This window comes from Schistocerca piceifrons, chromosome 1 (assembly GCF_021461385.2).
Source record: "Schistocerca piceifrons isolate TAMUIC-IGC-003096 chromosome 1, iqSchPice1.1, whole genome shotgun sequence".
Lineage (NCBI taxonomy): Eukaryota > Metazoa > Arthropoda > Insecta > Orthoptera > Acrididae > Schistocerca > Schistocerca piceifrons.
In genome coordinates this window covers 328,240,653-328,255,693 of record NC_060138.1, presented here as the reverse complement: position 1 = coordinate 328,255,693, position 15,041 = coordinate 328,240,653, and the positions used below count along the sequence as shown (strand labels likewise).

General features: G+C 44.2%; 1 protein-coding gene across 1 annotated transcript in view; it reads right to left on the bottom strand.

Annotated features, from left to right (window-relative positions):
- The window catches only part of LOC124718266, a 47,982-nt gene extending 35,323 nt beyond the window's left edge, over positions 1–12,659 (bottom strand). Inside the window, exon 1 of the mRNA XM_047244255.1 lies at positions 12,477–12,659. Within this exon, the coding sequence (XP_047100211.1) occupies positions 12,477–12,659 (183 nt within the window). The remainder of the gene's footprint in view (positions 1–12,476) is intronic.
- Positions 12,660–15,041: the final 2,382 nt, after the last annotated feature.

Here is a 15,041-nt window from a genome sequence, read left to right as displayed (position 1 = left end):
GGAGCGGAGTTTCTGGAAAACTATTTCCGCACAGACAGACAGTACAGTGGGATATCTGATAACGGATAGAACGAGATGGTACTCTAGTTAAGGCACTAGATTCGCATTCACTAGGAATGGTGTTCAACTCCGTATGACCATCCAGAATAAGATTTCCTGCAGCTTTCCTACATCTATTAAAGCGAATTCTGCAAATGTTCCTTTACCAAAAAGACGGTCGATATTGCCTTCCATCATAGCTTGTACTCCGCATCTATCGCGCTCTCAGATTTCTCATATGAAGAAATTCATCAAGGAATTTTGTGCTCTTATTCACACGATCCTTGCAATATCAACAACCTCACAAAGCTGCATACGATGACGTTTTTCGGAAAATATCTCTATCAGGCGTATGGAATATGACGAAAGGCCAATATTCGTATGACGACAATTGTCTTGCAATAAAGGGCTTGAGTACTCGTGCAGAGACTTTCCATGAATTTGTTTCGATTCGCTATGTGTCTTAATCAATGATCTCTATACTACATGGACATCGAACTCCAGCTGTTTGAATGTGCCGGACAAAGACGCTCGTAGTTCGTTTCTTGCCTAATTACACCATGGCTGCCACGAAATGCCACGAGAACGCAAAATGGAAACACTTTTCGATTCTGCTCCCACATCAGCATCGCATATTAATATAAAGTTCAAAGTTAGAAAACACTAAAGAATTCTTTATCACGTACAGATCTGTCGAAGTTTTGTTGACTAATTACAACATGGCAGACTAAACAGTTGACAAGAATCTGTATGCACGTCGAAGTTCCCTGCTCTGAGATCGGATATCTACATCCAGTTAGTATACAAATCACTGGTGTGACCCGAGGTTCAAATTCTTTCAAACAAAAATGAGTTATCATTGTGGAATATTAATGCGCGCTGCACTTGTTTAGAAATTAAAACAAAAACGTTTAGAAACGGTTCTGAGGGTTCAAAGCGGGCGTATCCGCTGGATGCTGTGCTGCTGGCAGACGGAGCAGACTCGCTTCCCGCGGCTACGAGGAATGCTGGGTCCTGCTGCCGTAATCACCTCCCGCGACGCCCCCACCACGCCACCTGCAATGCCGTTTTCTAGTTTTTCCGGTCCTGGGTGAACGCCTTCATCACAGCATAGCATTTGTGAGCTAATGCTCACACAGTTTGTTTTGCCCTCAAATTTCTTTCTCTTTCTTTATAGTCGTGCTTCCTGTTTATTCTGGTTTTAGTGTGCCTTGGGAGAGCCAGTGCTGACAAAACTCTACCATCTGGTGAGCAAAATGTATGAGACAGGCTAAATTCCCTGAGACTTCATGAAGAATCTAATAATCCAATCCCAAAGAAAGCACGTGTTGACAGGTGTAAAAATTACCGAACTATCAGTTTAATAAGTCACAGCTGCAAAATACTAACGCGAATTCTTTAGAGACGAATGGAAAAACTGATAGAAGCCGACCTCGGGGAAGATCAGTTTGGATTCCGTAGAAATGTTGGAACACGTGAGGCAATACTGACCCTACGACTTATCTTAGAAGAAAGATTGCCGGCCGAAGTGGCCGTGCGGTTAAAGGCGCTGCAGTCTGGAACCGCAAGACCGCTACGGTCGCAGGTTCGAATCCTGCCTCGGGCATGGATGTTTGTGATGTCCTTAGGTTAGTTAGGTTTAACTAGTTCTAAGTTCTAGGGGACTAATGACCTCAGCAGTTGAGTCCCATGGTGCTCAGAGCCATTTTTTTTTTTTTTTTTAGAAGAAAGATTAAGGAAAGGCAAACCTACGTTTCTAGCATTAGTAGACTTAGAGAAAGCTTTTGACAATGTTGATTGGAACACTCTCTTTCAAATCATGAAGGTGGCAGGGGTAAAATACATGGAGCGAAAGGCTGTTTACAATTTGTACAGAATCCAGATGGCAGTTAAAAGAGTCGAGGGAGCGTGGCGGCACAAACTCGCAGGAAATCGAGGAAGGAACCACTCGTGAGTTTCAAAGCGCTACCAGCACTTTAGCTAGCACAGTGATTGCGCTTAGGGAGTCAAAAAAATGGGGTACAGTGTTCGAACATCATCTTAAAAACCACACGCTTCCGTAGTCAGTGTAAACCGTCGCTTGACGAGACGTAAAGAGTGACGCCACGGGTCAGCGGGTGACTAAAATGAGAGCTGAATCACGCTGAGCCGTGTGGCAGTCCGATGGATGTGCCCGGGTTTAGGGAACACACCGATAAATTTGCCTACAGTCATGTGTAGTGGAGCCTCCCTGTGAGGCTTTCGTACTTACCAGGTGAACCTGTAACTAAAGGTGCTGATCTTCTTTGGATCTTCTCTATTTCCTCTAACAATCCTGTCTGGTACGGTTCCCAGACTGCCGAACAATATTCAAGTAGTGATCGAATGACTGTTTTATAAACTACTTCATTTGTTGACGGACTACGTTTCCAGAGCGTTCATCCAATGAATCTGTCTGGCATCTTCCGTACCCTTCGTTAATTTTATGTGGTTGTTCCACTTCAAATTGCTCCGTACGCATACTCCTAAGTACGAGAGACGTTCAATAAGTAATGCAACACATTTATTTCTTCGAGAAATTACGCTAACAAAAATGCGGAATTTGTTGCGCAACATCCTAGAATATTCTGGCTTCAGCCCCTTTAGTTTCATGATGTTCCGATAGGTGGCGGCGCTGTACGGTCCTGGGTGAACGCCTTCATCACAGCATAGCATTTGTGAGCTAATGCTCACACAGTTTGTTTTGCCCTCAAATTTCTTTCTCTTTCTTTATAGTCGTGCTTCCTGTTTATTCTGGTTTTAGTGTGTTAGTCCGACCTGTCTTCCTGCTTAGCAAAGTTTTTCGACCAAATGTTTCTTTGCTCATCCTTTTTTCCCCACAAGAGTATAGCTGTCCGAGCTTCAATGCAAATTTAGTGATTTCTTAGAAATAATAAAAAATACATCAATTGCTTGACACGAAACTCCCATACTCCGACACGAATTTTGATCAAGCAGAACTATCCCATTTGTAATAAAATAACTATTTCACTATTGACTTACGGAAAAGCACTTATGGTAGAAAATATTTGCGATCTGATTTTCGAGTTCTTCTCTATTTCGTGTTATTTTATAGCATTCTTACACTGATACACTCCAACATGTTGAAACCACTTATAGCACTGGGGTCCGATCCTGGACATTTGCGTTTCGCATTCGACGCTCCTATCGACTGAGACATCAGACCTTGCCTCAGGGCCTGATTAAAAACTTCCTGCACATTTTTCTTCGCTGTTGCTAAAACCATAGAAGTTCGGTGCGTATCATAATAGACCTCTGCAGAAGGATATGACGGAGAATGGCCTACCTACAGTCTAAAGTTTGTTTTCCACAATGAGCGACGATGATACAGCAAGGATTGCAAAATATTTTCACTACATTAAAATCTTTCGTTCTTATAGTTTCTCACGTTTCCTGTTCGTCCCAGCCCACGTAAGAGAGACATAAATAGGTTCTTAACGACGCTATGTCTAGACAACGAGGGTAGAGAACATGTAAATAAGATATAATAATAGATACTAGCTGAGCTTATGGAATGTCCTCTATTTTTCTAATGCGTCTTTTTACATTGCAGCCAGATCCGGATGGAGCTGTTTATCTCGACAGCCTCTTATGCGTGTCTCTAGAAAAAGTGCGTTTAATTCCCTCCCATCGTTTCATTCAATAGTTATCCGTCGTAACACAGCACTGCACTAGCGTTCGCTGTAATGCAGCTTCAGGAAACAGATACTCATCGGACACGTCCAGCGTGAATTGGAGAACTCGGAAGAAGCCACTGCAAACAGACGCGGTCACAAATTCCCAGTTGACCTGGCGAGGAATGAGATCACAGTTTTTTGCGAGCCTCAACGATACAAATAGCTGCACCGTAGGTGCAACAACAGCGGAGGGGTATCTGTTGAGAGGCCAGACAAACGTGTGGTTCCTGAAGAGAGGCAACAGCCTTTTTAGTAGTTGCAGGGGCAACAGTCTGGATGATTGACTGATCTGGCCTTGAAACACTAGCCAAAACGACCTTGCTGTGCTGGTACTGCGAACGACTGAAAGCAAGGGGAAACTACAGCCGTAATTTTTCCCGAGGGCATGCAGCTTTACTGTATGATTAAATGATGGCGTCCTCTTGGGTAAAATATTCTGGAGGTAAAATAGTCCCCCATTCGGATCTCCGGGCGGGGACTACTCAAGAGGACGTCGTCATCAGGAGAAAGAAAACTGACGTTCTACGGATCGGAGCGTACAATGTCAGATCCCTTGATCGGGCATGTAGGTTAGAAAATTTAAAAAGGAAAATGAATAGGTTAAAGTTAGATATAATGGGAATTAGTGAAGTTCGGTCGCAGGGGGAACAAGACTTTTGGTCAGGTGAATACAGGGTTATAAATACAAAATCAAATAGGGGTAATGCAGGAGTAGCTTTGGTAATGAATAGGAAAATAGGAGTGCGGGTAAGCTACTACAAACAGCATAGTGAACGCATTATTGTGGCCAAGATAGACACGAAGCCCACGCCTACAACAGTAGTACAAGTTTATATGCCAACTAGTTCTGCGGATGATGAAGAAATTGATAAATATATGATGAGATAAAAGAAATTATTCAGGTAGTGAAGGGAGACGAAAATTTAATAGTCATGGGTGACTGGAATTCGTCAGTAGGAAAAGAAAGAGAAGGAAACGTAGTGGGTGAATAAGGATTGGGGCTAAGAAATGAAAGAGGAAGCCGCCTGGTAGAATTTTGCACAGAGCATAGCTTAATCATAGCTAACACTTGGTTCAAGAATCATGAAAGAAGGTTGTATACATGGAAGAACCCTGGAGATACTAGAAGGTTTCAGATAGATTATATAATGGTAAGACAGATTTAGGAACCAGGTTTTAAATTGTAGGACATTTCCAGGGGCAGATGTGGACTCTGACCACAATCTATTGGTTACGAACTGTAGATTAAAACTGAAGAAACTGCAAAAAGGTGGGAATTTAAGGAGATGGGACCTGGATAAACTGAAAGAACCAGAGGTTGTACAGAGTTTCAGGGAGAGCATAAGGGAACAATTGACAGGAATGGGGGAAAGAAATACAGTAGAAGAAGAATGGGTAGCTTTGAGGGATGAAATAGTGAAGGCAGCAGAGGATCTAGTAGGTAAAAAGACGAGGGCTAGTAGAAATCCATGGGTAACAGAAGAGATAATGAATTTAATTGATGAAAGGAGAAAATGCAAAAATGCAGTAAATGAAGCGGGCAAAAAGGAATACAAACGTCTCAAAAATGAGATCGACAGGAAGTGCAAAATGGCTAAGCAGGAATGGCTAGAGGACAAATTTAAGGATGTAGAGGCTTATCTCACGAGGGGTGGGATAGATACTGCCTACAGGAAAATTAGAGAGACCTTTGGATAAAAGAGAACCACTTGCATGAATATCAAGAGCTCAGATGGAAACCAAATTCCAAGCAAAGAAGGGAAAGCAGAAAGGTGGAAGGAGTATATAGAGGGTCTATGCAGGGCCGATGTTCTTGAGGACAATATTATGGAAATGGAAGAGGATGTAGATGAAGATGAAATGGGAGATACGATACTGACAGAGCAATGAAAGACCTAAGTCAAAACAAGGCCCCGGGAGTAGACAACATTCCATTAGAACTACTGATAGCCTTGGGAGAGCCAGTGCTGACAAAACTCTACCATCTGGTGAGCAAAATGTATGAGACAGGCTAAATTCCCTGAGACTTCATGAAGAATCTAATAATTCCAATCTCAAAGAAAGCACGTGTTGACAGGTGTAAAAATTACCGAACTATCAGTTTAATAAGTCACAGCTGCAAAATACTAAAGCGAATTCTTTAGAGACGAATGGAAAAACTGATAGAAGCCGACCTCGGGGAAGATCAGTTTGGATTCCGTAGAAATGTTGGAACACGCGAGGCAATACTGACACTACGACTTATCTTAGAAGAAAGATTAAGGAAAGGCAAACCTACGTTTCTAGCATTAGTAGACTTAAAGAAAGCTTTTGACAATGTTGACTGGAATACTCTCTTTCAAATCATGAAGGTGGCAGGGGTAAAATACAGGGAGCGAAAGGCTCTTTACAATTTGTACAGAAACCAGATGGTAGTTATCAGAGTTGAGGGAGCGTGGCGGCACAAACTCGCAGGAAATCGAGGAAGGAACCACTCGTGAGTTTCAAAGCGCTACCAGCACTTTAGCTAGCACAGTGATTGCGCTTAGGGAGTTAAAAAAATGGGGTACAGTGTTCGAACATCATCTTAAAAACCACACGCTTCCGTAGTCAGTGTAAACCGTCGCTTGACGAGATGTAAAGAGTGACGCCACGGGTCAGCGGGTGACTAAAATGAGAGCTGAATCACGCTGAGCCGTGTGGCAGTCCGATGGATGCGCCCGGGTTTAGGGAACACACCGATAAATTTGCCTACAGTCATGTGTAGTGGAGCCTCCCTGTGAGGCTTTCGTAGTTACCAGGTGAACCTGTAACTAAAGGTGCTGATCTTCTTTGGATCTTCTCTATTTCCTCTAACAATCCTGTCTGGTACGGTTCCCAGACTGCCCCGAACAATATTCAAGTAGTGATCGAATGACTGTTTTATAAACTACTTCATTTGTTGACGGACTACTTTTCCAGAGCGTTCATCCAATGAATCTGTCTGGCATCTTCCGTACCCTTCGTTAATTTTATGTGGTTGTTCCACTTCAAATTGCTCCGTACGCATACTCCTAGGTACGAGAGACGTTCAATAAATAATGCAACACATTTATTTCTTCGAAAAATTTCGCTAACAAAAATGCGGAATTTGTTGCGCAACATCCTAGAATATTCTGGCTTCAGCCCCTTTAGTTTCATGATGTTCCGATAGGTGGCGGCGCTGTACGTAGCCTTCAAAATGGCATCTGTGACGGACGTGCGTTCCAAGCAGAACCGTCATTGAGTTTCTTTTGGCGGAATACCAGAGCATTTCAGATATTCATAGGCGCTTGCAGAATGTCTATGAAGACCTAGCAGTGAACAAGAACACGGTGAATCGTTGAGCGAGGAGTCTGTCATGATCGCAACAAGGCCGCGCAAATCTTTTTGGAAAAAATGACATTTTGTCAATCTGCCCGATCCCCCGCGTGTCGGCCGTCCGCACACGGCTTAAGACTCCTGCAGTGTTGGACCTACGCACGCTCTCGTTCGAGGTGATGGACGGATGACGATCAAACACCTCGCCCACCAGTTGGGATACTCAAAGGTGTGAGTCCGCTCTTAACAGAAGGTCATGCAGAGCAACGAAGGACCATCTGTGCGGAGTTGCTTGCTCGGCACGAGGCTTATCGTAACAATATGCATCACTTCGGACCGGAAACAAAATAGCAATCTCCTTCGAAGAAAAAGTTCAGTTCCGCACTCTCCGCCGGTAAAGTCATGGCGGCCGTCTTGTGGGACTCCGAAGGTGTTATTCCGTTTGATTCGTCTCTCATGGTGCAACGATCAACTAGGAAGTGTTATTGTACTACCCTCAGGAATCTGAAAAAATGGTTCAAATGGCTCTGAGCACTATGGGACTTAACTTCTGAGGTCATCAGTCCCCTAGAACAGAACTACTTAAACCTAACTAACCTAAGGACACCACACACACCCATGCCCGACGTAGGATTCGAACCTGCGACCGTAGCGGTCCTGCGGTTCCAGACTGTAGCGCCTAGAACCGCACGGCCAGCCCGGCCGGCCCAGCAATCTGAAGAAACCACTTCAGAATGTTCGTCACCACAAGAATGCATACCAACTTCTCCTTCTCTGTGACAAAGTAAGGCCTCACACAAGTCTGCGCACCCGACAGGAGCTCACAGAACTCCAGTGGACTGTTCTTCCTCATCCACCATACCGCAAGGATTTCGCACCTTTAGACTTCCATCTGTTTCGCCCAATGAAGGGTGCACTCCGCTGGAAGCAGTAAAAGATTACGGCCAGGTTATTGACGCAGTGAGACGTTGGCTCCGACATCGACCAGTGGAGTGGTACCATGTGGGAACACGAGCCCTTTGAGTAACGTGGCGTAAGGCTATCGCATAGAGTGCAGATTCTGTTCAAAAAAGCGTTTTGTAGCCAGAAGAATAGGGGAATAACAGGGTGTATTTGAATCATGAATAAAAGTAAAAGATGTTACTTACCGATGAACGCCCCTCGTATTTTATGAAGGTAATTGCTTCCAGTGCTTGTTGTGCAATTATATTACGTCGTGAAAATTAATGGTCCTATAATACTCGGCTGGGGCACGCCGAAGAGACTTTATGTGTGAAGACTTCTTTCCGTTGAGAGTGATATGCTGTGTACTGTTTGCTAGAAATTCTCCCATCCGGTCACAAAGTTGGTACTATATAGCATATGCTTGTATTTCGTTCACTGGACAGCAGTGCACAACTGTATCGAACGCTTTCCGTAAGCCAAGGAACAGGGCGACAACCAAAGCGCCGGTGTCTGCTGCTTCCTGGGTCTCATGGAAGAACAGAGCGAGCTGGGTTTCTCACGATTGTTGTTTACGGAACCATGTTGATTCCTACAAAGGAGATTTTCGGTCTGCAGAAATGTCATAATACGCGAGCTCAAAACGTTTCAAAATTCTACAACAGACTGACGTCAGAGATACATGCCTATAGTTTTGTGCGGCTGTTTGCTGACCCTTCATGAAAGCGGGAATGGTCTGCGCTTCATTTTCAATCATTTAGGAACGCCTCGCTCCCTTAGAGACATTGGCCCCGGAAGGGGCGTGCTAACCCGATCGGCTATACGAGCGGAAGGGAGAAAAGCACCTTCGTGAATTGTGTTTCATTCACTTCAGTCCAACAAAATCTTAACATGGCTATTGCTCTATGCAGAAATAAATACACCACAGAGAAAAAAGTGACACGATGCCTCAAGCAAGGAAGACAGAATAGTGTTGTAAATCTGAAAGACAATCCCATGCTTCTCCTTGGCTGTATCACGATCACTGTCATTTACTCCACCCGTTCAGCTGATTTCAGTGATGTGCTATTTTCTGCTGCTACTGCCGTCGTCATAATTTTACGCCGTCACCCTGTGTGGGTGAATACAATGTGCGTGCCGGCCGCTGTGACCGACGGTTCTAGGAGGTTCAGTCCGGAACCGCTCAGCTGCTACGGTCGCAGGTTCGAATCCTGCCTCGGGCATGGATGCGTGTGATGTCCTTAGGTTAGTTAGGTTTAAGTCGTTCTAAGTCTCGGGGATGATGACCTCAGATGTTAAGTCCCATAGTGCTTAGAGCCATTTGAATCATTTGAACAATGCGCGTCTTTCATTTTAAAATTGACCGACTGTCAATCCTAAGGGCCCGGGTTCGATTCCCAGAGATTTTCTCCGCTCAGGGACTGGGTGTTGTGTTGTCCTAATCATCATCGTTTCATCATTTCATCCCCATCGACGCGCAAGTCGACGAAGTGGCGTCAAATCGAAAGACTTGCACCAGGCGAGCGGTCTACCCGACGGGAGGCCCTCGTCACACGACATTATTATTATTTTAAAATACAACCGATGGCGTATCTGTTTTGCTGCTCCCACGATCCCAAAAGGCGCAGATCCAACAAGGTCTTCACTCTCGATCCAGCGCCCCCCGAAAAGACCTTTTGGTAAAAGCGTTTATATTTTTACACACTTAAATTCTCCCAGTCCCTCAGTTAACTTTCGGAGAATAAAGTAGAATGGTAACTATAAAGTTCGAAAATGACTAGAAAGTCTAGAAATTAGAAATTATGTATACTACAGGAAAGGTAAGTTGTGCATGTGGCCTAACCAGGTGCAGAGAACCTTCCAGTCGGGGAAAATCGCACATTCACAGGCTGAACATACCTGCGCTCAGCAACAAATCCGATACATTTCATCAGGCCATTGGTAGAACCAACAAGCCACAGGGGTAGAGTAAGGCAAGACGTAAAAGGAAAGTCTTCGATTAAAAGAACAATAACTTAGACTGACTTTTCCCAAAACAGGCGAAAACGGCTGAAAGAAACAATCCCTATCCCCCACCGCCACATCAGTTTAGTCGCTTGCATAGCCACAGTGTCCGCCACGATAGCTGAATGGTCAGCGTGACGGACTACCGTCTTGAGGGGACCGAGTTCGATTCCCGGCTGGGCCGTTGATTTTTCTCCGCTCAGGTACTGGGTGTTGTGTTGTCTTCATCATCATTTCATCCCCATCCGGCGCGCAGGTAATAAGACCTGTACCAAGGCGGCCGAATCTGCCCCGTAAGGGGCCTCCCAGCCAATGACGCCAAACGCTCATTTCCATAGCCATAGTTTGCGGACATCTGTTCTCAACTGTTTTAAGTGAATTAATGATAATGGTGCGTGCACACTTCGATTTCACATCGTGTAAGATATGACGCTGTCAAATTTGGGAGACTTTGTTGCTATCATTGTTCTAAGTCACTTGCATGACACTGTATTTCTCAAATGTATTTTTCGGAGATGTATTTTCTCGGAAGTTATGCTACAGCGATACAATAAGGTACTGATGTAAACAAATTATTTTATTATTTCGTTAAAACTTTATACATATTTATTGTAACTGAACAATATATTATTATTGTATTAAAACGTTTTAAATTTTTATTGGTGTTATTATTAAATTCGTAGCAATCTGCAGCGCTTAAAGTGGCGGTTCTCTTTGGAAGGGGGGAAAGGGGGGATGGAAGAATGACAGTAACGAAAGTGACCCCTCCACCCTCTCCAAAACAGAAATCTGAATACGCGTTTGACACCCAAGGGCAAAAAAACATAACTGTTAGCGTGTCAGACACTACCAGTAAAACCACGATTCTTTAAAAACTCGAACTCCCAAGTATAGAACAACTTCAAATTTCTGATTTCTTTGCGTATGAGTTAACGTGTTAACTGCCTTTAACGCATGAGAGCGAAAGAAGTTTAGGGAAGTTGAAAGTCGCTAAACGCTCTCAAATGGTTCAAATGGCTCTAAGCACTATGGGACTTAACATCTGAGGTCATCAGTCCCCTAGAACTTAGAACTACTTAAACCTAACTAACCTAAGGACATCACACACATCCATGCCCGAGGCAGGATTCGAACCTGCAACCTTAGCGGTCGCGCGGTTCCAGACTGAAGCGTCTAGAACCGCTCGGCCACACGGTCTGGCAAACGCTCTTACTATGAAACACTGTGTGAGTAGGAACTGGGTAATTTGCGCTCCATTTTAATCAAAAGCTAGTTTCTCACACATCTCCGTGTTTATAACATCATTCGTCGTGAAATATGTATCGTACCATGTCATAATTTTATACGTACATTAAGTGGTGTAGGTGGACACTGTATGCTAACTGTGTTGCGAATAGGGTTAGTAGTAAAAACGTAATAAATTAAAATGTTATGCCTGATGTTGAAGTTTTACTGGACGCCGTTTTAAGGAAAAGCTAATTTTTCAGGTATCTAAATGTTTATTACGTCATACCTCCTGAATTATTGGCCGTACAATGATATAATTTAGCAGGTACATTCACTAGTATATGTGGATTCTGCCTGCACATTGGATTTCGAATAGAGTATGTAACAAAGAAGTGCCGGCCGCGGTGGTCTCGCGGTTCTAGGCGCGCAGTCCGGAACTGTGCGACTGCTACGGTCGCAGGTTCGAATCCTGCCTCGGGCATGGATGTGTGTGATGTCCTTAGGTTAGTTAGGTTTAAGTAGTTCCAAGTTCTAGGGGACTGATGACCCCAGCTGTTAAGTCCCATAGTGCTCAGAGCCATTAACAAAGAAGTAATAAATTAAAATGGTGTACATGATGCGGCAGTTTTTCACGCATCTCTGTATTGTAGGTCATACCTCGTCAATTACGTCTCGTACAATGATATATTTTTGTGGGTACATTCAGCGGCATATTTTGACACAGTCTGCGAAAATTGTTGCGAATAGAGTTAGTGGTAAAGAAGTAATAAGGTAAAACGTTACGCTTGATGCTGAAGTTCGACTGCACGAAAAGCGAAAATGTAGTAAGCGATAAACTTCTTTTCCTTTCATCGTTTTGTGGGAGGTATCAGCGAGTAAAAATTTCGTAAAGGTTTGAAATTATGTTTAAACTTGGTTCATAGTCGCTAAGTGCTGTCATTGTCAAATACTTGAATGAAATCCGTATACTTGCGCGCCGTCAGTTACGTTGCCTCAATACAAACACAGTTTTTAACTGTAATACTTGACTCATTCTGCTAAACTTTTAAGACAAGATTATAAGTCTGAATGAGTAGATTATGAAAGCATTTTAAATAATTAATTAGGCGAAATATTCAAAATCGAATTTTTGTTGCCCCTACGCTGAAGCTGGTACCGGGTTCCAGGGTAGCGTTTTAGTAATACAGATAGCGACGGTAAAACGAGTGCGATGTGCCGAGCGTTATTTACCGAGAGTGTGCCGTGGGGCAGCATGGCGACAAGTGCGGCGTCCGCGACGCGCACGTGCACGTTGACGCGGCCGCTCTGGCGCTGGTCGTACACGTCGGCGGGCAGCGCGTGTGCATGCGCGGCCGCCAGCAGCGCCAGCAGCAGCGCGCCCAGGGCCTGCGTCGGTCTCCGCGGGTCGGCCATGACTGGCGCGCCTTCCGCTGCAGCCGCTGCTCCTGCGTGCTCCAGAGGCCACTGACCGCCGACTGCGAGGCACGCGCGTCGCCTGCTTACACTACTCCACTCTGCCTCTTTGTTTACGGTGTTCAAACGCCCCCTTTCTCATAGCGTGCAAGTCTGGCAAGCCTAAGGTTCTTACAAGGGAACCTCCCCATCGCACCCCCCTCAGATTTAGTTATAAGTTGGCACAGTGGATAGGCCTTGAAAAACTGAACACAGATCAAATGTAAGTTGCAGACAGTATTTGATTTCAGTGTACCGGAAAAGAGAGATGCGGTAAAATCCTGTAAGTGTGTCTATTACAAGACAGCCTCTAACGATTTGTTTCGTAAATGGCAGTGTGATATAGCATAGCACTGGTAAAACAGGACTTGCCATAGTGTACAAGACAGTAATGTCCTCTTGAATTATAGCTTGTTGTTGTCGAATGTTAACTAATTGTGTCTTTTCCGACATGCAGATGGCGTGAATGATTGTATTCGCTACTGTTACTTCACTTGTCTGAAATGTTTGTAATACACACATGCATGACAGATTATTTACGGACACTGATCTCAACGTGAGAGACGGTCTTAGATTGTGTAATTTGTCCATCAAGCTGAAAGAAATTGCTTATCTTAGATGTTTCTCCTTCGGCGTTTAAATTCTCACTTTTTCTTTACTTCGATGATGTTTTCGAAATAATGAAGAAATTCGGTAGTGATTGGCAGTTATTGCAGCAAAATAGTGGATGTGTTTTTTCCTGATTTTACAAAGGATGGACACGTATGGGAGTGCATAACTTGACCTCTGAATTTTGGTCATTGGTAATCGGCGGCGGTGTACTTCGTTGAATGTCGCAAAATAATGGGATGCGTATTGTATCCTGCAGTCAAACGTAAACACTATACCGACTTTGCTCATAAAACTAAAAGAAAATGGGCTGCGCCAATTTTCGTGGAAAGAGGACATTTATAGTCGTCACTATTGTGTTTTCTTTTTTAATAGATGCTTGCTTATAGGAGATATGTTGACGTTAAATACAATTGCTACAGTGAAGTGTTTTAACATTCAGAACGACGGGCACTTGAGGGGGCAATGTGGGAATGGTCCAGTGTGTGTGTGGTCGCCCAACGCAGCTGTGAACCGACCAGGGCATGGCTCATTTTGGCCTCTTTTAACCTCGTTTTGTTCTGCTGACAACCGGCGATATGGACTTTTGTGTTAGACAATAACTGCCGAATGGAGCATCAAGCCACGTGCCTCGCCAGGGTTGCATTGTACTAAGACTCCTCAACCAGATCGGCGGGAGGTTGCTCAAGGGGTTGCGGTCGACATAGGCAGTGAGCTTCCTGTTTTTCAAGCAGAGGACGTTTGAAAAAGCGATTTTGAGGGTTCTCTGGAATTTCGTTGTTGTTCCGGGGGGGGGGGGGGGTCCAGGTATTCCAAGAAATACGTTTAATAGATTGCACAAAGCGTCCTCTTCTTGTCTTTTGTCTATCTGTGACTGATTGCCACAGGCTGGAGACAGTGTATCAGTGCCAACAGAAGGATCTCTTTGTGGACCACCAGCAGTAAGATAGAAGAGGCCTCTATCCCTACCTATGGTAAGGGGAGGGATAGATGAGGGTGGTAAGGGGGAAGGTAAGATTGCCCCTAATATGATTAGCTTGCGAGTGCCCATCGAGGAGGACACAGCTGCAACTGCTGCCCCTTCTGCAATCTTTTGGGACGATGATTTTCCCCAGTACTTGTGTTGCAATACGACCCATTGATTATGAGTGCTGGTTTTTTTTCATGACAATTTCTATCTGTAATTAGAACATCGAAGCATTTTCCATCCGTGGTTTCGCTTATTGGATTGGGCTGCAGGGTGATTGTCAAGCAATGTGGGGGGAGGTGTCTGTAGCGAACTTTGGTATCAAACAGTATAGGTATAGTCCTCAGCTGTATCCTTACAGGTAATACGCTTATTAAATTCCTCTCTGTCCAGCATCAGCATCTCGTCAGTTGAACATATTTCCCACAAAAAAATAAAGGTAGTACCTTCCACTCCAACCTTTTCCCAGCTAGCTTGTAGGTGAAAGGTAGAGTTTGAGTATGTCTACCACTAGTTTCTAGTGGTATTGTGGAATTTTTTCCCAGAAGGATAATACCAGTTGTATGACATCGTAAATTTTTGAGCTGTATTGCGATTTTAGACACTCCTTGTGTAGCGCTATGCATATGGTTGCGTAAATAGGACCAATCTTTATGATTACGTAATTATGACCGATCTTTACTTCAGTCTCCCCACCAAAATGAAGTGAACTAACATAACCTTCCCCTCCTGCATCTGGACAGTTCCCATATGTTGGAGGGGGTGGA